The 25,289-nt window shown below is 41.5% G+C and overlaps 1 protein-coding gene across 4 annotated transcripts in view; it reads right to left on the minus strand.

The window, feature by feature from the left end:
• ctbp2l (C-terminal binding protein 2, like) overlaps window positions 1-25,289 on the minus strand; it is a 312,102-nt gene that overhangs the window by 90,841 nt on the left and 195,972 nt on the right. Inside the window, exon 1 of one of the 4 annotated variants that reach the window (XM_034193699.1) lies at window positions 21,448-23,275. The exons of 2 other annotated variants lie outside the window; for them this stretch is intronic. In XM_034193699.1, coding sequence (XP_034049590.1) covers window positions 21,448-23,260 — 1,813 coding nt within the window. In that variant the 5' untranslated portion in view covers window positions 23,261-23,275. Of the gene's footprint in view, window positions 1-21,447; window positions 23,288-25,289 lie in introns of those variants that run through there. One more of the 4 variants, XM_034193700.1, reaches the window with a different exon arrangement.

Here is a 25,289-nt window from a genome sequence, read left to right on the forward strand (position 1 = left end):
CTGAGTGGCGAGGCCTGCGCTGCTGGGAAAAAGAACTGGTCAATAATACACAAAGGCGTGTAGGCAAAGGTAAAAACTTTTCTGTGGTCAGCATTAACCGCATGGAAGCAGCAGAATTGTTGACAATTAAACGCGGCCCTCATTATGTGCTTCAGGAGTTTACTGTGGTGTTTATCACAGCTGCCTTTATCCCACTGAGTGCTCAAGAAAACACAGCCCTCCGTGAACTGTCCTACATCCTACAAAATAAATATTCTGATGCACATATTTAAGCATAGTAGCGGGGGCGGTGGGCAAGTGGTTAGTGCTCTTGCTTTCAATGTGGAAGGTTCCCGCTTCAAACCCCTCCCTCACCACATTTCTACATGTGGAGTTGCATCAGGATGGGCATCTGGCGTAAAACTTGCGCCAGACAAACATGCAGATCCACCTTGCATCTGCTGTGGCAAAAACAAGGGAGGGACTTACTTATGTATGCACAGGGCTCTATGCTTAGGCCCAGAGGTTACTTGCCATACCAGGCAAGTTTGGGGTCAAATGTACTTGCCACATTGCAAGTAAGCTAATTTAACAAAATAATCCAAGTATATACATTCCATATTGAATATCTGCCAACACAGAGTCCCAAACCGATACTTGTATTTTCCTAGCTATTGAACATGCACAGAGCATATTGCAAGCACATTAAAATCAATGCACTGTGCATGCTTGATGATGTAACAGCTCTACCATGCATTAAGAAAAAAAACCCCACAAGCTGCTTCTTTATGTTTTACTTTTTTAAGTTAAATAAACTTTTTAATTCTCCACTTAGCGGAAAATTTTAGGAGTAAAACTCAGACACCGAGTAATACTAATGGAATGTTTTAGTTGTCATTATTATTATTAGTAGTAGTAGTAGCAGTATAAGCTGCAATATGTGCGAAAATTTATTTTTCTTTAAAATGTCTGCAAAAGTGCAGCTCTCACCCCTCGTTCCCCTGGCTACACCCATGCACTGTCTGTGAGCAGGAAGAAAATCGATACAGAAAGAAAAAAAAAAAAAATCATTCACTTATATGTAAAGCGCTACGGTAAGACATTTACATCACATACACCAACCGTCAGAAACACACCTGTGCACACCTCAACACCAGAAGAGTTAAATATAGTTTTTTAAGCTTTCACCACAGGTGCACTGTCGCTTATTATTAATGCATTGGCACTGTGCTATGAAACAGCAAGACTAACATGCACTGTTGATGTTCTGACTTGTTGAGTATTTAATGTGAAGAGATTGTTGTGTTAATGCACTTAGAAGGCATGTAGTGTGCCATCTGCTGGACGTAGCCTGCTCAGTCCAACAACACTGTGCATATGGGACAAAACAACAGGAAATGCTCCAGGATTTAGAGAATTGCGTTTCACTTATCCTAAATCACAAAAAAAAAAACCTGCTTCCACAGCCCCAGGATCATCAATGAAATAAGTTGATTTTTGACCAGAATTTGTTCTAAATGGGGCTGAAAAATTTACTTGCCACGTTGGGCAAGATTGGTGCACTAGTCTGATAGCACCATTCACTCGCCCGTGCCGAGTGGCCAATCGTTATTGTTTTGCCCAGATGCAGATAAAAGGTACTGAGTTATAATTCAACTGACACTGCAAAATGAAAGGCTTCGGTGGGGCGATTTATACCCTACACATGCACACAGTACTGGGCTGTATATTTTAAGCCCCGGTCACATGGCACTAACAAAGGACACTGAAGCCAAAACGAAACAAGAAATTTGGACTTACGTTGACTTTCGGAGACATTGTTTAACTGCTGTCCAGCTTCCTTCCTGTAGCTGGCGCTTCGTCAAAATTTTCAAACTGTTGAAAAATGTGAACAAATCCTGACGACATCCTCAATTTGTCCGTATTCTGTTTTGCTTTCTGTCTTGAAGGTTCCTCATCATTTGCGTAGGTCCCATACCGTCAGGGTTCCGTTTGATTGTCGTCCAACTTCGTCCAACCTCCAGCCTCTCTCTCTGTCTCTCCAGCCTCTCAACGTCTCTGGCTGCGACGTGCATGTGTGTGCACACATTGTCAAGACAATGCAGCTGCAGGTGGCTGTGGACAGCACAGACTTGCTGCAGAAATGATCACACGCAGGCACTTCGTTTTGATTTTGTTAAGCTTCAAGGTTGCCGTTCGCTTCGTTTTGTTTTGTTAGTTTCAGTTTTGTTTCGGTCTTTTATGCACTCTGCACTCACGGGCTTTTCGGTGATGGGAGAAGTCCGGGCTCATTCGTCCACTTTTTCTCGACGATTTGTGACGTTGGGACATTTTTTCCTTCGCTCAGCTAACATCATGTGCCGTGTGACTGGGCCTTTATGGTACGCTATCATAATGTCAATCATACAAATGAATGACTGAGTAAAAAACGACAACAACAACAAAAAACCCCAAGTATTGTCAATTTTTTTTATGGAAATCAAATTGTGATTGAAAGCATCAATATTTTAGACTACTTGGAACCAGTGGCGGCTGGTATACTGACTAAACATTCACATCTTGACAGCTAAGATCACCAGTTAACTGGTGGACTAACATCAGAGGTACTGCCATGTTTTGGATTCAACTGGTTTAGTCCTTACTCAAGTTTTTGTTTTGGTTGTGACTACACTACAAGTCAAGTCAAGGCTGGGAGAATGTGCTGCTGTCATTGGTTGCTGTATCCACCTCACCACAGAACTGCCCTGGGTCCTGGATGGCAACTACCCAGGCAGATAACTGGCCTATCCTCACCTCTCAAAAGTAACCCTCTATCTGCTGCAGCCAGATGAAATGTGGATTTTGCCTTGGCCTTCTAAAGCTGCTAGGGTCCTCAACACTTAGATAGCTTCTGTGTACTGGATCCTGCCCAGAGAAACACACCCAAGGAACCACCGAAAATCTCTAGTAGCAAAAACATATAGGCATCCTCTTAGTTCACAGGTCGTCATCAAAGTCCGACACCCACACAGTAAGACAGACACCAGGACACTAAAGACCTGGACCTTCATTCTTCTGCAAAGGTATGTGCATCACCAAACACCTCCGTTCAGTGATCTCAGGACTCCACAAACACTTCCCGAATGTCTCCTGATCCCAAAGGCCGAGTACCCAGAGACATGAATGTCATTGCCAATATAAATGAGTACCCAGAGACATGAATGTCATTGCCAATATAAATGAATACCTCTACAAATTTTCCACGGTCACCACATACTGATCGTCAAGTCAAAGAAGTCACTGAAAGACTGGATTCAGGAGTTATAATTAATCTTAGATATATTTCGATACAAGATTTGCATAAAAATCTCAAGTGTTTTAAAATATAAACTATTTTAAAAGCAATACCTTCACAGCATTATCTGACAGTAGGCAACAATTCAAATCAAATCAATTTTATTTATATAGCGCCAAATCACAACGAACAGTTGCCCCAAGGCGCTTTATATTGTAAGGCAAGGCCACACAATAATTACGGAAAAACCCCAACGGTCAAAACGACCCCCTGTGAGCAAGCACTTGGCAACAGTGGGAAGGAAAAACTCCCTTTTAACAGGAAGAAACCTCCAGCAGAACCAGGCTCAGGGAGGGGCAGTCTTCTGCTGGGACTGGTTGGGGCTGAGGGAGAGAACCAGGAAAAAGACATGCTGTGGAGGGGAGCAGAGATCAATCACTAATGATTAAATGCAGAGTGGTGCATACAGAGCAAAAAGAGAAAGAAACATGGGAACCCCCAGCAGTCTAAGTCCATAGCAGCATAACTAAAGGATGGTTCAGGGTCACCTGATCCAGCCCTAAAAGGAAAGTTTTAAGCCTAATCTTAAAAGAAGAGAGGGTGTCTGTCTCCCTGATCTGAATTGGGAGCTGGTTCCACAGGAGAGGAGCCTGAAAGCTGAAGGCTCTGCCTCCCATTCTACTCTTACAAACCCTAGGAACTACAAGTAAGCCTGCAGTCTGAGAGCGAAGCGCTCTATTGGGGTGATATGGTACTATGAGGTCTCTAAGATAAGATGGGACCTGATTATTCAAAACCTTATAAGTAAGAAGAAGAATTTTAAATTCTATTCTAGAATTAACAGGAAGCCAATGGCCAATATGGGTGAGATATGCTCTCTCCTTCTAGTCCCTGTCAGTACTCTAGCTGCAGCATTTTGAATTAACTGAAGGCTTTTCAGGGAACTTTTAGGACAACTTGATAATAATGAATTACAATAGTCCAGCCTAGAGGAAATAAATGCATGAATTAGTTTTTCAGCATCACTCTAAGACAAGACCTTTCTAATTTTAGAGATATTGCGCAAATGCAAAAAAGCAGTCCTACATATTTGTTTAATATGCGCATTGAATGACATATCCTGATCAAAAATGACTCCAAGATTTCTCACAGTATTACTAGAGGTCAGGGTAATGCCATCCAGAGTAAGGATCTGGTTAGACACCATGTTTCTAAGATTTGTGGGGCCAAGTACAATAACTTCAGTTTTATCTGAGTTTAAAAGCAGGAAATTAGAGGTCATCCATGTCTTTATGTCTGTAAGACATTCCTGCAGTTTAGCTAATTGATGTGTGTCCTCTGGCTTCATGGATAGATAAAGCTGGGTATCATCTGCGTAACAATGAAAATTTAAGCAATGCTGTCTAATAATACTGCCTAAGGCAGGGGTAGGCAACCTGTTCCAGAAAGAGCCATGAGGGTGCAGGTTTTCTTTGCAGCCACTGACTCCACCAGGTGATTTTACTGATTAATATCACTTTGAGCAGATGGAATCAGTTAATCAGTGATTTTCACCTGGTGGAGTCAGTGGCTGCAAAGAAAACCTGCACCCTCATGGCTCTTTCTGGAACAGGTTGCCTACCCCTGGCCTAAGGGAAACATGTATAAAGTGAATAAAATTGGTCCTAGCACAGAACCTTGTGGAACTCCATAATTAATCTTAGTCTGTGAAGAAGATTCCCCATTTACATGAACAAACTGTAATCTATCAGATAAATATGAGTCAAACCATCGCAGCGCAGTGCCTTTAATACCTATGGCATGCTCTAATCTCTGTAATAAAATTTTATGGTCAACAGTATCAGAAGCAGCACTGAGGTCTAACAGAACAAGCACAGAGATGAGTCCACTGTCTGAGGCCATAAGAAGATCATTTGGATTTGTAACCTTCACTAATGCTGTTTCTGTACTATGATGAATTCTAAAACCTGACTGAAACTCTTCAAATAGACCATTCCTCTGCAGATGATCAGTTAGCTGTTTTACAACTACCCTTTCAAGAATTTTTGAGAGAAAAGGAAGGTTGGAGATTGGCCTATAATTAGCTAAGATAGCTGGGTCAAGTGATGGCTTTTTAAGTAATGGTTTAATTACTGCCACCTTAAAAGCCTGTGGTACATAGCGAACTAATAAAGATAGATTGATCATATTTAAGATTAACAATTAAAACTACAGTAGAAAAATTAAGATTTTGAATTTTGGCCAAGGAAAGACACTGGCGTCCCCTTTGCAGAGGTCAACACACACACACACACACACACACACACACACACACACACACACACACACACACACACACACACACACACACACACACACACACACACACACACACACACACACACACACACACACACTCTCTAGCCGTCACATCCAAGGGGAGACCAGCTGTTCTTCATTCGCTCAGACTCCGTTGGCTGGCTTTGGAGAAACCATTAATTCCTCTGTGAACGCAACTAATGGTTTGGAAAGATGGACCATGAGAAAACAGATAGGGGGCAGTGGTGCGAGGTGAGAGGGAAAGGGGCTTGACTGCACTTTTTTCCCTCCCACTTGTTGTTTTCTGAGGAAAAGCTACTGCAGTGGAAAAACAGATTTGCCTGGCCGTATTTCCCCAGGGACACAAACAATACAGAGGCTGAGCGGCGATAGAGCAGCAGATAGTTCATGTAACATTTACCAGGTTCTCTGGAAAGGGGAGATATATGACAGAAGGACTGGGCACAGATAAGCACAGACAATTCTGAGGTGAATAGTAACCATTTAAAGCTTTATCGGTGCACAGTGCAGTTGGAAAGTGGCACAACTGTGTTAGCTCCTGCAGTCCAGAAAACTGGATTCAAAATAAACAGCTACAACACAGTTAAAGTCCCAAGTTCAGCTTTAATTTGTCAGACTTAAATGAAGCATGTTTCATGCACCGCCCTTCTATACCGAAGATATGACTGTAGGGCAGCAATCATACAGTACATATACAAAGAATACAGAGACGGTTTCAGGTTCAGCCTCAAATATAAGAATATTCTTTCGTGGGCAAGACAAGATACTCAACATCAAGCTACCTGTCTTTTACAGCTGAACAGGAGGACGCAGAAGAATATCCAAGAATTAGAGATTAAACACAAACAACCATTTTAGAATGCAAAAATTTCAGTTTCACCAATCGTCCTGGCCCTCCACACCCACCCAGAGGTGCCAACCTTCAGTGATGTTGTACCCTAATGAAGGAACGCAAGCAGACATGCATCAGTTTTCAGAATAAACTCCGATCATACATTCTTTAGGTATCAGGATCTGCCCCGGCCCGGGGTTCATGTCTGGGTTTTCCCCTTATTTGGGTCTAGGCTTCCGCAGAGAATTTAACAGTTTTACTTTTCATATTATTATATGTTGTCATTTAAGTCTTGGTTTGGCTATGTTCGTTTCTTTTCTTTGTGCAATGCTTTTGTTACCTGTTTAATTCTCTGTTTATCATTTATTTGTGGTTTAGTCATTCATTGCATTACCTGTATTCTGTAGTCACTAGATTTGCTTTTTGTTCATTTATTTTCACGTTTATTATGGTTTGTCAAGCACATCATGTTTTGCACTGTTGGGTTTTCTATCACTTAATTATTTTGCCCCAGTTCACTTTGCTTTTGTCTTACTGCACTCTCTTGCACTTACCTCTGTCTTCCCTGGTCACACCCCCTTCTAGCACCTTCTGCACACCTGTTCCTCATTTCACACCCTGATTATTCCACTAGTATTTAAGCCCTCACAGTCCCTCGCCAGATTGTTGTATTTTTGCACTTTCCAGCCTGTTTTGTCTTGTTGTATTTCTGACATTGCTTGTGTTATCGATCTCCGCCTCGTCTTATCCCTGAACTCTGCTCGTTTTTTTAACTTTGCCTCGGCCTCAGCCCTGTGAACTTCTTGACGCCGTGTATTTTGAACTTTTCTTGTTTTTTGGACTTTGCCTCAGCTTGCTACCTGCCTGTACCTCCTCTATGTTGACTGATACCCTGTGTACCGAACCTGTTGTCTGCTTACCAGATAAAGCTCCTTTTCTTAATACTACACCTGTTATGTGCAGACGCAGGTTGAGGAGCGGACCAATGTCTGACCGAACCCAGCGCTAAATAACCAGAAAGCGGTTCCACAAACAAAACGATTTTATTTCCCCTCCAGTGCAATAATTAGTGTACAACATAAATATTGAGTTTGTCTGGCGGCGTGAAGGACAGCCCGCTCTCCAGCGCCCAAAAGGATCGAAGCCTCTGCGTTTCTGGACTCAGATTCACCGCCAAACACCCCCCAGGTGGACACGACAAACTGACCTCTGTGTAGGATGGAAAAGGTGAGGTAAGTCAACAGAGCTACAGCAAATATCTTTCAGAGGCACACACTATCAGCAACACATTCAGGTCTGAATTTAAGCTTTATGTAAATGAGCAGCTTCTCACAACAGGTGGAGGATCATCAGTCTGTACGCCACGGCAGTGAGAAGCAAACTGCACAATTCTCATCAATGTTCAAATATACTGCGTAACAAAATGCCAAATTACTATTAACGATCATTCAGACAATAATCACCTCTGATGTGTGCTGACAGCATGTGTCCCTCACCCGTCCTCCTTCACAGGCACGATGTGTCAAACCCTGGCGCGGTCCTCAGCGTCTCACAAACGAACGTCACAAGGTCGAGTTCCCGGCAATTCTGCTTGAACCACTCATGGCTTAAATGCAGAACGCCATCTCATTATCTGCTTCAGCTGAAAGTCTTTAAGTTTACACGTGAGCATCATCCACAGGTGCAGCTAATAATGCTGATGAGGGTGAAGGACTCTTCTGCCAGCACCGTCTCCACAGACAAAAACCAGTTTGCATACCACCTGGAGAGCAAAGAAAAGAAAACAACACAAAAACATCCAGCCAAACCCCCCAACACACAACAATACCTGTGTCTGTGAGTCTACATATGCCTCTTACAACCTTCAGGGCCAAGCCACCACAAATCATGACATCGGGAACAAGTTCTTACTTTTAAAAATAACTGACAATTCTTTATTACCACTAATTATATCATTACAACATTAAGAAATAAGAGCTTAATGGTACCAATATATAACAATCATATTATTCCAATAGATTAGCCATCCAAATTCACATGAAATTCTTTGGAAACACTCAAGGACTGAACACAGACTGTCTTCTTAGGGTTTGAACAAATTGTGTCAAGAATTCTCAATCTGACTGTGAACATTCATAAACTATATGTTTTGGATAATTTTTTTATGCTTGATAATTAAAGTTTTTTATTGCACTTTGTAACAAAATTCTTTTTAATGTCTGCTATTTGCTGCTTTATGTGCCTTCCTGCAGGGGCGCAAAGGAAAGACAAAAAAAAAGTTACTGTTGCATTCTGTAAAGTAGTCCAATAACCACTGACACTCGCTATCAAAAGCACTAATTTAATAATTACCATTCCAAGCACTTCCAAAAAAGCAACATCAAATATGAGATGGATGACTCCTATGAATTTCTTGTTGTATGCATTTAAATAGTAGAGCACTGCACTCGTAGAGTGCAAACCTCCGCTAAGACTAGTTTCCAGTTGCACAAATTTTTACCTTGAAAAAGATTTTCAAGGTCAAAGTCTTGTTAGAAGTGGGATTCATAAGGTAAAATATTCTACAAAATATAGATCAAACGTGTTTTTCAATGTCAAGAAGAGTCAAATATCTGCTAAATCCACAATACGGATCAGATGTTGAGCAAACTTAGTCTATTCACTGAGAGTGCCAGTTTGCACCTCACTGTCACAAATGAGAGTGATTGAGGCACTTTTGATTGAGATATAATAAAAAATGTGCACCAAATGGACTTTTCAATATTAAATTCAAATGTTCACAAAATCCACAATCGGATCAGATCTGGATCAAACTTTGTCAGGCAACAGTGAGTGCCAGTCTGCACCTCACTTTCAAATATGACAGTGATTGGGGCACGTTTGATTAAGATATAATGTAAAATATACAATAAATGGGGGTTCAGTGTTAAATTTAAATGGCTATAAAATGTGTAATCTGGATGAGATCCAGATCACACTTTGTCAATTGATAAAGGATACCGTCCCACATAATGCTCCCAAATATGAAAGAGATTTGAGCTTTATTGACAGCGCTATGGATTTTTGTAAATTCATTTATGTTAAAGATAGGGATTTTTCCTATTTTGCAAGATTTTTCCTGACTTTGCCCTTTGACCTATGACCACTTTGGTGGTGGAGGTAACTATGAATCGCAACACATATACACATCATGCATTATGTTGAAACAGTGCATCTTTGCAGTTAATCGTTTGGGGTATTATTTGAGTACGATACCTGTAAAAACCTCCCTGACCACTGCCATGTGATCTGAACCCTCATCTGTCTCCACTCATTCATATCCGTGGAATTAGGGAGGGCGACACAGACTCCCACTGACACGTGATATCACCATGCCAAACTACACACACACAGACACACACACGTGTGTGTGTGTGTATTAGGATTCCCCCACTAATCTGCTTATTCACAGACCTATCATAAACCGTTACGCATCGACAAAAAAAGGACTTAACCTTTTCAACCATCACCAGTTTAACAAAGTTCAGATGATGCAGATGTTAAAGTGTGTTTGGCCACAGGGTAGAATGTGTGAGACTTCTTCCACAATGTGATGCTTCACTTACCAGGAAGAATGTGTGATGAAAAGAAATAAATAAAAAGAAACTAAATAGGACAGAAAGCAGGTTTGTATTAAATTCTCTTATACTTTGAGTAAAAACTAACACTTCCCTTAAAGTCATGGAAGCTTGAAAATATATGGTGGCTAAACAGTGTGCTTGTGTATGACATTAAATTACTATTAATTATAAGATTTTACTGTCTGTTACTGGATCCTGTGTGGCCATGAAGGTCACTGCTGCCTGTATTCAGTCTGACACAAAATTATAAATGCAAAAAATCAAAAAGGTGTGAAAAGACAATCTACTTATACCCAACAAACTGACTAGAACGTACCTTGTAGTACAATCATCTTTAACTTCTGGTCATTGCAGGGCCTTTTTTGCCTCTGGGCTGATAAATGCTCAGCTGGATTTGAAAAACATTTATGATTGGATTTTGGATGTCTGACAATAAATAACTGTAAAACTCCTTGTCTACGTGTTTGCAGTTATTACTCTGCTGCACTGTGATAAATTTTGTTGGATTATTCACCCCTAAAGCTGAAAGTCTGCACTTTCACTATAAATACATAGAGTCACTGTTCAGTTTCAAAGCCAGTGTGTCAAAACACTGACAAACATATCACTGTCTGAGTGCTTTCTGACTGTACTATATATACACACACACACAGAGTACAGACTCCACAGTGCTGCACAGGAAGGACAAAAAGACAAACAAGGTAACTTAAGGTCTTGTCCGCATATACTGCCATTACCATAGCACCCTCATTTCTGTCACATCCTGAGACAAACGATTCTTACTGCTGAGAGACGGATATCTGTGAGATGTCTATGGTGTGACAGAAACATTTGTCTATCGGCTCAAAAATTTATGATGCGCAGAGAAATAGTTGAATGTGATCATTTCTGATCTTCTGGTACATTTCATACTTGAAACTCAAAATTCAATGGAAATTTTTTTTTATTATTATTTTTACGTCCATCAAGGACGTAATAACATCATTGGCGTTTATTTATTTGTCTGTCTGTCTGTCCGTCTGTTAGCAGGATTACGTCAAAACTACTGCACGAATTTAGACAAAATTTTCACCACAGATAGATATTAGGTGATGGAAGACTCCATTAAATTTTGGACGTGATCTGGATCTGGATCCAGATTCTGCATCAAGTTTCATTTTATATACATTTTGAAGGATTACGTCCAAAGTACTTCATGGATTCTTACCAAATTTTCACCATGGACACATATTAGGGCAGGGGTGGGCAATCATGTGCCATGAAGGGCCGAGACACTGCAGATTTTCCTTACAACCAATCACCTCAGCAGGTGATTTCATTAATGATCACTTGTCTCAGCAGCTGATTTCACTGACAATCAGGTGTTTATGTTCAGGGGAGAAGCTCATCAGCAATCCACCTGCTGAGGTGATTGGTTGCAAGGAAAACCTGCAGTGTCTCGGCCCTCGCTGCCCACCCCTGTATTAGGGCATGGACGACTCCACTGAATTTTGGAGGTGATCTGGATCTGAATCAAGATTTTGCGTTATATAGGCTTTGAAGGATTACTGTTAGCAGGATTATGTCAAAACTACTTCACAGATTCTCACCAAATTTGCACCACAGGGCTTGGAAGAATCCACTGAATTTTGGAGGTGATCAGAAATCTCAGATTTCTTTTTTTTTAAATAAATTTATAAATGTCAGAAATGCATGTTTTGTTTTTTTGGCACATAGAGCTTTGACCGCCCACTATTAATGTATAAATTTTTGATTTTTAGAGTTTTGAGATACAAAAATTTGGAAGGATGGAATTTCTGTCAACAAGCACAACTTCCAGTTGTGAATCATTACGACTACTAGAAAAAAAAAACTGCCCTGTGGGTCATGTGAATGTGTGTTTGTGTGTGTGTGTGTGTGTGTGTGTGTGGGGGGGGGGGGTATCGCCCACTACATTCATAGATAGATGCATGCTTTACAATCATTACTGTATGACTGGGACGTTACACTGTAACTCCCTGTCTTATTTTTTCTGCTCACTCCATGTCCATCAGTTTCTTCACCACCGCTGTTGCTCCTACACCACTTTGTGGTAGGAAATGGTTGTGCACTTTGATGTGCAAGCTAACAACTGCAGGTGTTGTTCTCACAATAGGCTCTTGGAGCTGTCCATAAAGTATAAACATCCAGACCTTATCATCACTATCAATCTAAATTTTATTGGATTATTGTGAACATTTTATTGCTTAGTTCAAAGAAAGCCAGACAACAACACACATATAAACAGAAGGATGTGCAGGAATGGGTGTGTTCGCAGTGACACACTGGGGATGTTTTCTTCCTGGTCAGGGGAAAACTGTTTAACTAAAGTCAATGTCAGAAGTAAATGCCTGAAGAAAGCAGTTCAGCCGAGGACAGCCGAGAGCGCATTAGGCATGCATCCTCGTGGATGTCCTTCCAAACACGGGTAGAGAAATTAAAATCCTGTTCAGGCCCTCGCGGGAGCCACACATCTGAAGGTTACACCGTCGTACGCTGCAACACTGATGGCTTGCTGTCAGAAAATTTAAACGATGACCTGCCATATTTTGGCGAACCTTCCACAAACAACAAAAACCACAACAGGTGAACACAGTCACTGACAATCCCCATCTGACTCTGAAGGGTTGCTGTCCAATTCTGGTCAAACTTCATTTGATGAACTAAAAGCTCGGCACCCACACGCCGTTTTTTTTTAATACTCCAGCATAGAAAAGCACAGCTGAAGATGTTCTGTGGATCACACGCAGGATTATCTCTGTAAGAAAACCATGTGTTGGCAGGCGATGTGTCAACCTCAGTGAGTCTACTAGACACACACACACACACACACACACACACACACACACACACACACACACACACACACACACACACACACAACAGACCGTTAGCCATTCACATCTCCAGATAGCAGGTTGCTAATCAGCTCATGTGACACTGACGTTCCGTTCACCCACCTGTGCCGCTCTGTGGGACTTGACTGGCGGACAGCTCCATGACCAGCATTAGTGCCGCCCGGTGTTCTCGCTGCTTTAGTTTGGAGAGGAACTGTCGTCGCTAAGCTCAACGCGATCATTTAATGTCATTACTAACAGTATTAATGGCCTTAGCCAACTAAAACGGCACCCTGCAGAGACGAGTACACAGCCAGGGACCTCCCATTTGCCCCTTTTAAAATGCATAGAGTTTTCATACTTTTGGGTTTTTAGATATTTTACTTTATTCCATTCAAAAAGCATTCAGGCTTCTCTATAGTAAAATTTGTAAGTGTATTCCCATTAAACTCACACCAGAAGCAAATCTCTATAACCTGATCTAAATTAAACAAAAAATATTAATATGCTAAAATAACAGATTGCACCCTTAACTATAACACATCACTTTTACTGGCTGTTTTCTTTAGACAAGTCAGGAGGTGGATATATGAACATGTCTTAGACTTCATTTACGTCAACTATTAAAAAGTAAGTCTGTCTGCAGTGGACAGTTCTTAAGCACCAAGTTACTGTGCTTAAATGAGTAGTGAGGGAAGCCAACAAGACGCCCATGACAACTGTTACAAGCTTTTCTGACTGTGATTGGATAAACTGTATCACCAGTCACAGCTTCATGGTGGACTGGAGTAGAGCTGCCACAATTAGCCGACTAATGCTCAATGTCATCGTTTATTTTTTAAAGCTTTGTTTTTCTCTCAAAACTGCTGCTGTACCTTCCACTGCCTTTCTGTCCTTGGCACAGATTCGCAATAGTGGTAATCCGGGTCAGCCGTGATGTCACCGGAAAAGTCATGCCCAACTCATATCAAGGCTAGCTGGCAATAAAGCTCAAAGGTTTGGGAACATTTTAACCAAATTAAAGAGAAAAGCATGCAATGCAAAATCTGCAAGGCAGAACTTGCCTTCCATGGCAGTACAACGCCGATGCAGGAGCATCTGAGAAGAAAGCACGTTGTGGCTGTCAAAGAGGGACAGTTGTCTCTGTAGGAGTGTGCGGTATATGTGGTAGATGGTATAAATGATATAACTTTGGTCGACAGTAGAGATTTCCATTCTATTGCACTATCGTGGTAATGCATGTTGGTGGCAAGTGGCAGCAATGCAACAATAAAGATGTCGACTGGTGTTAAAAACTACAGAAGAAGATGATTGTTGATGCAAAAACCAGATTATTCCAGGTGTTATAAAATACTCCAAAGTAGAGCACCGTGCTCACAGAGTGCAAACGTCCTAATGGATCAGATGCCTCTGTTGCAGTAGACACACTGAGTGAAACTCATCGGATTTAATGTTGTATGCTAACGTTGTTAGCACTGTTATCAGTTATTGGTAGCTTCGCCCATTAGCTCCACTTATTGTAGGATTACAAAAAAAAAAAAAGAAGCATCTTACAACCTCTAATGTCCACAACAAAGTAAACCATTAGGAGAACCACCACGCAGTCCCCAAAAATATGATTTAATAAACACCTGAACAATAAAGGGCAAGGTGTCATGAAATAGTAAGGCACTGTTATTATGTATAATAATAAAGGATCTATGTGCATCTTGAAATTTTTGACTATATTTTCATTTAAAGACATTAATAATATATTTGTGTGCTAATGTGACTGTGCTATCGTAAAATACTGTATGTATGTATTTGAGAAGGTAAGACTCACTCTCTCTTATGGTCTTTCTCCCTCTCAATTTCAATTTTCTTATTTGCCACAAATGCATTAAAACAATATTAATAATATAAACAACAGTAACACACAGTAAAATAAATAATTAATTAAATGATATAATAAACAATAGCAACATTCAAAGACAAATAACAGCTGCATGCTGGTGCAATAAGCCACAATTTACATATGATTCAATTAGTCAAATCACAAAAATAATCGGCGACTAGTCCATTATCAAAATAATCATTTGTGGCAGGCCTAGAGTGGAGCAAAGACTTTATTATGAGAAAACAGATCAAATCTAGGCTACCATGCGCTTTACCATGCGCTTTCTGGAAAACTATATCTGTGTTCATGTGTCCAGCTCCTGATTTTCTACAGAAAACAGGATGAAAAAGCATCAGCTGCATTGTGCAAAATATACCATCGATACAATTCATTATACTAGCTTTGCTAATTTTATTTCATTTTGAATTGTTTTCAGTGTGAGTTCAAATGGGATATTTGTTATGTTAATACAAAGAAGCCTGAATTATTAAAAATAAAATATCTAAACGCAAAAACATATATTGATGTTCTAAATGCATTGTACGCAACAAGATGGGAGCAGCATTGAAAATGGTTCATAACTATTTCCACAAAATTATGTTTTTAATCGACTGGAAATATATTCATAACAAATTTCAATGCTACTTCCATCTTTGCTTTCAAATCGCAGCTTGACAATTAATATTTTACAATAAAGCAATGTGGATACTGTAAAAACAATGTGCAAATGTACACTTTTTATGTCAGATGATAAAAAGCAGGCTTGTGTTGGAAGCTCTATCGCTTTATACAGTAGGTGCAAATGACTAAAGTCAATTTTCCATCAATATGCATGTTTGAACATAAACCGCCATGCGCATAATGAGAGATACTCTTCAAGGGTGTACTACAGCCGTTGCACAAAACTGAGACGCAATCTCTTGAGATGCACTCGGAGAGACGGACAGAAAGCGAGTCAGAGGAATGTTTTCAGTGAGTGCCCAGCAACGTCTTATTTTCACTTAAAATTCTCCAGCTGTAAAGTGCAAATAGCTGTTAAGAAAAGGGAGAGTAACAAGTGCACAAAATAAATGTGCAGCAATGCACGCACAGCACCACTTTTCCCCTTTCCTTAAATGTGCATATTATCTATCTAATTACTGCTGAAACCTAGGTTGCCTAGCAACACACAATTAAGAAGTATGCTTTCCAATTGTCAACGAGAGCAGCCCCATTATCAGACGAAGTTACCGAAGCAACAAATGTCAGCTCCATGCAGACGAGTCTAAAAATGTATGAGGGGGTAAAAATGGCTGCTGCATTGACCTTGGAAACCAACACGTTTACGGCGAGCTTGAAAAGGGACTTCCTACCCAGGCCGCCTACTCTCGATCTGGCACCTTTGCTTCTAATTTCTTTGACAACACATGAAGTGAAACCACTTCATAAAAATAATTAAACTATAACAAGTACAGCAGCCCACACACCCATTAGATATGCAGGAAACATGTTTACTGTAGACGAGGACAAGCAAAGTTTGAATATTCAATCTTGTCCACGCTCACTGTGTGCATTATTAAGGGCCCCTTCACACATAACACAACTGAAGTTGACTAGTGCACGAAGGAGGAATTGCATGCCATACGTGCAAAATCAGAGCTGCCTCCAGCGACTTGCATACCTGTCACTGCAATTATGCACACACACCAGCGGCTGAAAGACAGAGTATGCCCTGTGAGAGCCTGTTCGATCCCTCTTGCGGCAGGTGTCGGCCAAATTTGAGGTGACGCACACGAACATCCAACACCACTCGCTTAGCACTTAGAAAATGCGGTGTCGTTTGTGCTGTTAGCATGAAAACAGTGAACAGACAATCACTTTCGAGGTAGATGTGAAATTTGTCTAAGTGGCACCACGAGTGCATCGTTGGAAAGCAATGCACATGTGGCATGCATGTGTATCGCACGTGTGCACGTATGTCGCACCCCCCGAAACACGTGTACTTGTGTTTCACACACCCTGTTCCCCCCAACACATGTGGAGTGCCGTGGGAGCACACATGCATAAAATGCTGATATGTATGCAGACATGATTACATGCGGGCCAGACAGTGAAGTCTGAGCGCACACAGCACGCCAAGCCGGGAACACCATGTTTGGACGCACATGACCTTACAACTGTCCACTGTGATGTGCATCTGTTTGCTTGCTGTCCTCATGTGGACATACATAAAAACATATGGCTGTTGCAACGGGCTGCAGCGAGCAACGTACGGCGCGCACACTGACAGGCTGTCCCAGGTGAAACAGATCGTTGGATCATGACACATGGCGGGTGACCTGAATGTAAGATAAGATAAGATAAAATAAGATAAAACTTTATTGATCTCACAGAGGAGAAATTCACAGCGTCACGTCACCCATGTGAGCTCTGTTCCACATGACGCGGTGTCTGTCCTGCGGTGCATGGTCCACAGGACACACGCGCGGGGCTGGCTGGACACGCCAGACCAGCAGATGTTGCCATAATAAGAGCGCACTGCATTCATTTCATGTCATGGCTGTATGTCTGTGACCATGGGTCATCTGCAGAAGAACAGACGGTTCATACTTGTATTGTCTGCTCGATAAGAGGGATTCAATAAAATGCAATATTTTTTAAAGGTGTGTGGTTTTATTTTGTTTTCTCCACAGCAGAGGCGCAATGTGGTGCAACATGTTCCAGCTGTTCTTTTTTCCTCCACAATGGGGGCAATTACAGTGCTTTTTTCGCCGTCTACATCATTTCATTTCTCTTAAAAAATACATTGATCTCCTTGTCGATTATGGCCATTTTATGCTCCTGTTATAGGACAGCGATGGTAGCGCAGTGGTAAAGTTTCTGTCTGTTAAATTGCAGGTTCGAAATATTTTTATTTTTATTTTCTTCCACAGCAGTTGCGTAATGTGGTTCCACATTCTCCAGCTGCCCGCTCTGTGTTTTGTACACGTGCACAAAACCATCGCAGCAGGATCGTGCACGCCTGCCCGACTGTGTGTCCCTCCCGATGTCGGCTCGATGTTTACATGGTTCGCTCATTCAGGGTGTTTTGCTGTGATTCTCCGTGATTCCTACTTATTCATGTGTGAAGGGGCCCTAACAAAATGAGTTCCTCAGAAAGGAGAGGGAAAAAAAATAATCATCATCATGTCCAACATGACAGCTCATAAAAAATATTAACAACTCACAGAAATATACAATTGAAGGAAATAAAATACTTCAGTATTATCCCCTAGAATTTTTTCAAATATGTTGGGACTCATTCCACCCCCTTCCCCTAAAGGTGCAAGGTGCACTGCAAAATAAGAGGCACTCAGAAATGCAAAAGTTAAGTGTTGTGCTGATTATTTATACAATCCTATCATTTGTGCAAAGCTAGACCTTTGGTGGTAAGATAAATAAATAAAAAACAAAGCAAGCACTTTTCATTTTTACCTGAGGCCAACATATGGCCATCGGGTATTGCAAAGACCTGGCGTCCGTACTCAGTATCAGTCCAGTTCTATTACTGCCACAGTCACAAAGAACATGCTTGGGACACAGACTTTGGACAAGTTCAAAGATGGCTTGACATATTTTAACAGCCAATCAGAGTAGTGCTGCACCGTCACTTTGCTTTGTGTTTATATGCATGTCTCTCATATACTATGTAATGCGCAAGAAATAAACACTTCTAAAACCGAAACCGTCGTTTATGGAACCTAATAACACTTCTGAAGTTATTTTGTGGACGTTTGCATGGTGACATCACAGGCTGGTAGCTAGCTGCAAAACTCTGTTTCGTTTGTGTGTAAATATATCCTCTTGTGTAAATATATCCTCTTTGTCATATATTATGTAAAAGATAGTAAGAAGTAAACACTTCTAAAACTGAAAATGCTGTTTTTGGAACCTAATAACACCTCTGGAGTCATTTATAAAACATGTCACTAATTCAAAGCTAACTTTCTATGGAGTTAAATTTATCTCATTAATACCTGCAAATGCACAGAGGGTGATCTACAAATATTCCTTGATTTGCACAATAAAGAATATTCACTACTTGTATATGTCATGTAATGCTGTCTCAATCTCACAGACTGTACTGTCGCTAAATTGTCCTGTACAGTCATGGACAAACCTTACAGACCACAACTTCCACTCTCGTCATAAACTCGTAGATGCAGTTAAAACGTACATAATGTTTTTGATTGACAGAGGGGCTTTATTGAACATGTATAAATTGTAACTAAGACAATAGGATCTTAATAATTAATTAAACAACTCCAAATTATAAAGAACACAATGCTCATACGGCCGAGGATATTTTAGCATTGCGTTATATTAAAGTATACCAGGATCACCCAGTTTAAGCATCACTAACTTATACACAACCAGTGTATGGGTGCAAACAATATATTTGGACTGCAGTTTTATAGTGCTTTAAGGTTAAAGCACTTTACAATGATGCCTTACATTCACCCATTCACACACACACACACACACATACACACACTGATGTCAGAGTGCTGCCATGCCATACACACCAGGAGCAACTTGGCGATTAAGGACCTTGCCCAAGGGCCCTGAATGATTTTCCAGTCTGACAGGGATTTGAACCGAAGATATTTTGTACCTTATCTGGGCATAAGAAAAATTTAATGTGCATATCAGAATTCCTACAATCATCACTGACAGATCTCAGGGTGCATGTACACTAGAGCGTGGATAAATATTTCAAAATGATACTCTGGTTCGAGTCGGGCTCGTCACATCAGCAGTGCCTTTGTGCTGATGTGACTGAACCAACCCTGAGTTCACCTGAGTATACTCAGGACCCTGAGTATAATTTGAAACATTTGACTTTTAAAATAGGTTACTAATGAAGCAGGGTAGCCAGCAGGTGTGCTTCACATGATGCAAACATTCATTTTGTTAATAAATGTTGTTTAATTTGTCAGTTGTTTAATAAAGGCAGGTTATCCTTCCACAAATGTGTTTTATGTCAGACTATCATTACAATCATTAGCATGGAAATAACTGAGTCACTGACGTCAGTGTGGGTCAGGCCTCATATTTAACAGCGTCGGCTTCGGGTACTTCGCTGTTGGACAAGGGTTGGGTTTGGACAGGAATATGAACCGCACTTTAATGTGCATCCACCTTTTTCTTCAAATTTCAGTTTCACCCTATAAAAACATGTCCACGCAAAATGAGGCAAAAAATGTCATGTGGCAATTAGCAACCTGTCAAATCAGCATAAAAAGAACACCTACTGTGGAGTAAATCAAGTTGAATTTGTTCCGTGAGCTCTTGTAGAGGGCACATAGGAATGAGGTTCAAAGTTCACCTTCAAATTTATAAAATGTTAGTGTCCACAGTGACTCGTTTTAGAAAACCAAGTGAAACATTAGTATTGACAAGTGACAGTAATCCGGCGGGAGTGTCGTCTTACCAGTCTAATGGGTACCCAGCAAAACGTGGGAAATATATCTTGATGTTATTCAAAGTTTTCCCAATGAGATCTCTGGTTGCCTATGATTAATAGTTGTATGGTTCACTTTCTTTCTGCTTCAGTTTACTTTTTTTTTTGTTTTTTGCAGGGTCACTCACAATTCAAAATACACCACATTTCTTTGGTTCCATGATGCTGAATCTGACCAATTCAATGGTTGGAAAAGCCCCTCCATGTTTGTCTTTACAGCACCACAGAAAGTGCATCTTGTCACTGTATGTTAATTCACGTTGGTCAAAATCTTCAAACAAGGTGAATTTTGCTCATATTGGCAGTATAAGATTACAGATTCTATATCTGAATATGAAAGAACCACATTATAGCAACCCTGAAGTAAATTATTTTGATTACTAAACTGAGGGAAATATCTTTAATTACATTCTCTAAGATAATGAGTGGAACGGACACAGTGGAAGGTTTACTTTAAAATACGGAAATTCACTGAACAGGCAGAGAATCAATGTTCTTTGAGAGTGTCCGATGTCCAACTTCAGGAAGATCAAATAAGCACATAATCAAAGTAGAACTGCAGTTGTGTATAGCTAATTTGTTGATTTGTTAGTTTGTGAATAAGTGTGCCAACACACAAACACAGGTGAAAACATTACCTCATAACATTACCTATTATAGCACACATCCGGTCATAGCAATTGGATTTGAAACAGCTAAACCCGATTAGCAGCGCAATGTAAAACTGAATGACTCATTTAACTAAATAAACATTTAAATACTGCAGACATTTGAGTTGGATATACATTTCAGTTAATTAATGTAGTCTGGGAAAATCTGTAATTAAAAAACACCAAAGCTCCAACTTGTCCTATACTTGAAATGGGGCATCGTCAGTTTTATAACTGCTCACCCACGCTTAATCTGCCTTTTCTATCCCATCACTGAACAAATTAAGCAGAATAAACCTTGAAAAAGTAACTGCCAAAGCATACAGTGATTTTGAATTTGTTGTGACCAATATTGGGGGGGGGGGGGGGGGGTGATGAAATATCACAACTCAGTTGCAAAACATGTAAAAATAGTTGCATGATAATAATAATAACAATAATAATAATACTTCCGAAATGAAATATGCCAAAAAGAAAATTAGCTATTGCACATAAACAAATGCAGCTAAAAGCTACAAGACCAGTGGGAAAGGTGTGGGTAAGGTGAGGTTTGGCATTACTTGTGTCTGGTGTTGTGGCCATGGTTGAGACAATGACAGGTGGACCAGTGCGACGTCCTACCATCTTGGTGTTGTTAAGACTCTGTGCTTGAAGAGCAGATGAAGTTGGAGTAATAGTACTCTCAGGAGCAGCACTAATCCCTTTCCGGAGAAGTTGGGGGCTGTGAAGAGGGCTCGGTGCTGCTATTGGTGATGCAGGGGGAAGGTTGGTGGCCCTCTTCATCAGCTCAATGGGGGAGTAAGTGCCAGAGTAAGTTTTGGGTGCTCCTCCAGGGCTGGCTGGGGCTGCTGGAGGCTGCTGTCCAAGAGGAGGCATAGCAAGGCCGGTGTGGGCATTGTACATCATGTAGGGTCTTCCCTGAGTCACAGTGCTGTTATATGCTGCAGGGCTGACTGGAGAAGTTCCTGTTGCAAAAGGCCGGGGTCCTGGGTAGGTGGTGGTCTCTAGGAGATGTTGGGCTGGGGCACTGCTGGGTCTTCTACCAAGGAACTCACCAATCCTTGGGGAAACAGTTTGCATGGTCGTGTGGGGTTGTTGCATCAGGCTGGGATCCATGCTCAAAGCTTGGGGTTGTGTGTACAGATCACTGCGATGGCTGAAGCTGGTGGATCGAGGTCGCATAGTTGTCCCATTTGCTTTACAACTGAGCACTACACGAGACAGAACACGAGCCTGAGCCAAGTTAGGGGCAACAGAGCAGATATCATGGTCCTCCATCATCCCCACCATGACACTGGTGTCAAACCCATGTTGCAGGAGGAGAGTGATAGTGCTCTCAGCCAAACCCTCAGCTCGAAGGAAAGCCAAAAATGCTGGGTCCACCATCTTCTTCGGATCTGCACCACTAGGGTGTTCAAGAGGAATGCTGGAGGTCATATCAGCTGTGGCAGCTGCCATGGCTGAGCTGGAAACATAGTTTGCATCATAGGGCAGCCTCTGGGAGCCTATGGCTCCATAAGCTCGTGGCGGAGCTGTGTCCATTCCCTGAGAAGCTGGGTCCACCAATGAAGTGGTGGCAGCTGACTGGTAAGTATCCAATGACAGGCTATTGATAGCGTTATAAGCTTGTCGAGTAGAGAGCGATGGTGTCTCAGCCGCGTAAAGGGAAAGAGGGGGCTCAACCCTGTGCACTGAAGGAGAGAAAATGCTCCCACCAATATGCTTGGATCCCGGTATCAGCTTAGATCCCAGAGATTCCCTGTACACACGGCTAAGCTCATGAACAGACGGGGGAGGAGGTGGGAGTGGAGGAGGAGGGGGAGGAGGCACAGAAGTAAGAGCAGAAAAAGAGGCCAACGTAGATGGTGTAACCCTTCCTTGATCCCAGGTAGACCTCATTTGAACAGTGCTCGGCTCAAAGCATGAAGCAGATTGGCTTAGCAGGTGGTGGTTATTTCGATAAAATCCAGGGTCTTCAGACGGCTGACCAGATAAGGCAGTTACAGTCTGATAGTATTCTTGGGGAAGTATAGAGCCTCTGCCTGCCATCACCTGTTTGAGATAGAGGCTGCTGTTGAGTTCAGGCACAGAGTTGTTCCTCAGTAACCGCTGCCCGTGCTGGTCTTGAAGTAACTGCCTGTGAAGGGAGGGCTGAAATCCTTGATCCTGTTTTTGCCCAAGAACTGGGCAACGGTGAAACGACAATCCATCATATCCCTCCCCCAGTGTCAAAGAACTGCTTTGCCCTGCAACTGTGCCACAGTGGTGGCAGCGAGTTGATGTTACGGTCCTGGTTTGCTGTTCTTCAATCCATTCAGGACCACGCTGGCTTGGAGAGCCACCAAAATGCGACTGCTCATTGGAGTTAGGCATCAGTGAAGACAACAAAGAGGTTCACTATAAAAGCAGAAAATGGAACTGGGTGTTGTGTTTCAGCTCTCCAGTTACACTCCCTTCATCAAAAGGGAGGAGTGGAGAAAAGGCAAAGCTAGACTTACCCATTTACCTGATGTACAGCTGGAACCCCCCCCCGAAGTTTGAGCTATCATGCACCTCTCTGCTGGCAGCCTGTCTAAATAATTTAGCCCTGGAAACATTAGAAACCCATGAGAGAAGAGGCACAGCATGGCAAACGCTCTGAAACAGTACACACACTGACACAGAAAAAACCCACACACCTTCACTTCACAGCGAGGATCTACTCCATTCTACAGAGGACAGCAGGGATCGTGATTGTGCTAGGCATCATACTTACTAAAATCAAGAGTAAAGAAATTGGAGTTAAAAATGCATGCTGGTGAATGCCAGGACCATGTAGAAGGGGACAAGGCACACTAATCCAGTGGGGCTGATGCATCCTATTGGCAGGGACTGTCGTCTCATCCAAAGCATTTGCCACAAGAAGATTAGCATCAACCTAAAACCATCTTAAATCCACTGGCCCCTGTGACATCACTTGAACTGGATAGCACGCTGCTCAGGTCCATGAATGTGCTCACAGAATATGAAATCATAGTATCTGCAGTACTTAAAGGTTACTCCTGGTGACTGGATATGAATGGGTCTCTGTGTAGAGACTGGTATGCCTACTGTAGAGATACACTGGATCCACTCAATTAACCCGGTGGCCAAGGATGGGTAGGATTACTTTGAAAGAATACATATGGATTACATGTATGTATGTACATACATTTGGATTACTTGTAATCTGATTACTTTTGGATTACATTTCAAAGTAATCCTACCCAACCTTGCCGGTGGCTATCAGAAGGTGAGCAAGATCCAGTCAATCCACATATGTACAGCGTTCTCCAATGGGGAACTACAGATTCACAACAACGAACGGCAAAATGTTCAGGTATGCACAGAATAAAGGCATTATAGTAGAAATTATTTCAATATTTTCAACTATAATTCCCAACTCCAGCTTCTGAACCCTGTCCTCTAATATAAAAAGTAAGTCAGTCCCTTCTGCTTCTCGCTTGTTTCACTCGAGGTGGCCAGAGCAGACCCGTGGTGGATCTGCATGTTGATTTGGCACAAATTTTACCGGCTGCCCTTCCTGATGCAACTCCACATTACATGGAGAATGGGCAGGGGTGGCCTTGAACCAGAAACTTTCCACATGGGAAACAAGCAAACTCAACCACGTGCCCACCATGCTACGGAAGTGTATTGCATTCACTGGATTAAAAAAAAATTAGACTGCAGATCTCGTAATTGCGAGCCAAGATTTCATAGAGATCAGGATCTTGTAATTACAAGATCTGCGGTCTAATTTTTCTTTTATCCAGTAAATGCAATACGCTTCCGTACCATGAGAACTAATTCAAAGTCCAACACATCCTGATATTGTATTAGATTGTTGGCTGGACAGTTGGTGACAAAATAATCAATATAAAATGTTACCTTGGTGTCACAGTACATTTATTTTTCATTTTTTAAAACTTCTTAGCCTCAATAGGCTACACTGTGAATTGATTCATTACAAGAAATAATGAACAGAATAATTCATTAATAGCAATGGGTATCGAGAACCAGTACTAACCTGGAACTGGTTCCGTACTGGTATTTGAAACACTATTTCCATGCTAACATTAGATAGCCGGGTCAATTACAATATGGATATTAGGGGTGCAATAGATCACAAAATTCATGGTTTGAATCACAGTTTTTAGTCACAGATCCGATCTTTATTTTATTTATTTATTACTGGGCAAAATTTTGCCCTCTGAGTGGCACACCGCTCGGCAAAAGTCGCATACTGGACAACACAGGGAAAGAACAGGCAGAGCGCACTCCTTCTTCAAATCCAGTGATGATCATGCCAGCATCGGGCTCAGAGTCGAGCTGAGAAGGCAGCAGAGGCTTTTAACAAACTGTTTTCTTGTGAACGCAGAAC

The sequence above is a fragment of the Thalassophryne amazonica genome, chromosome 18, assembly GCF_902500255.1.
Source record: "Thalassophryne amazonica chromosome 18, fThaAma1.1, whole genome shotgun sequence".
Lineage (NCBI taxonomy): Eukaryota > Metazoa > Chordata > Actinopteri > Batrachoidiformes > Batrachoididae > Thalassophryne > Thalassophryne amazonica.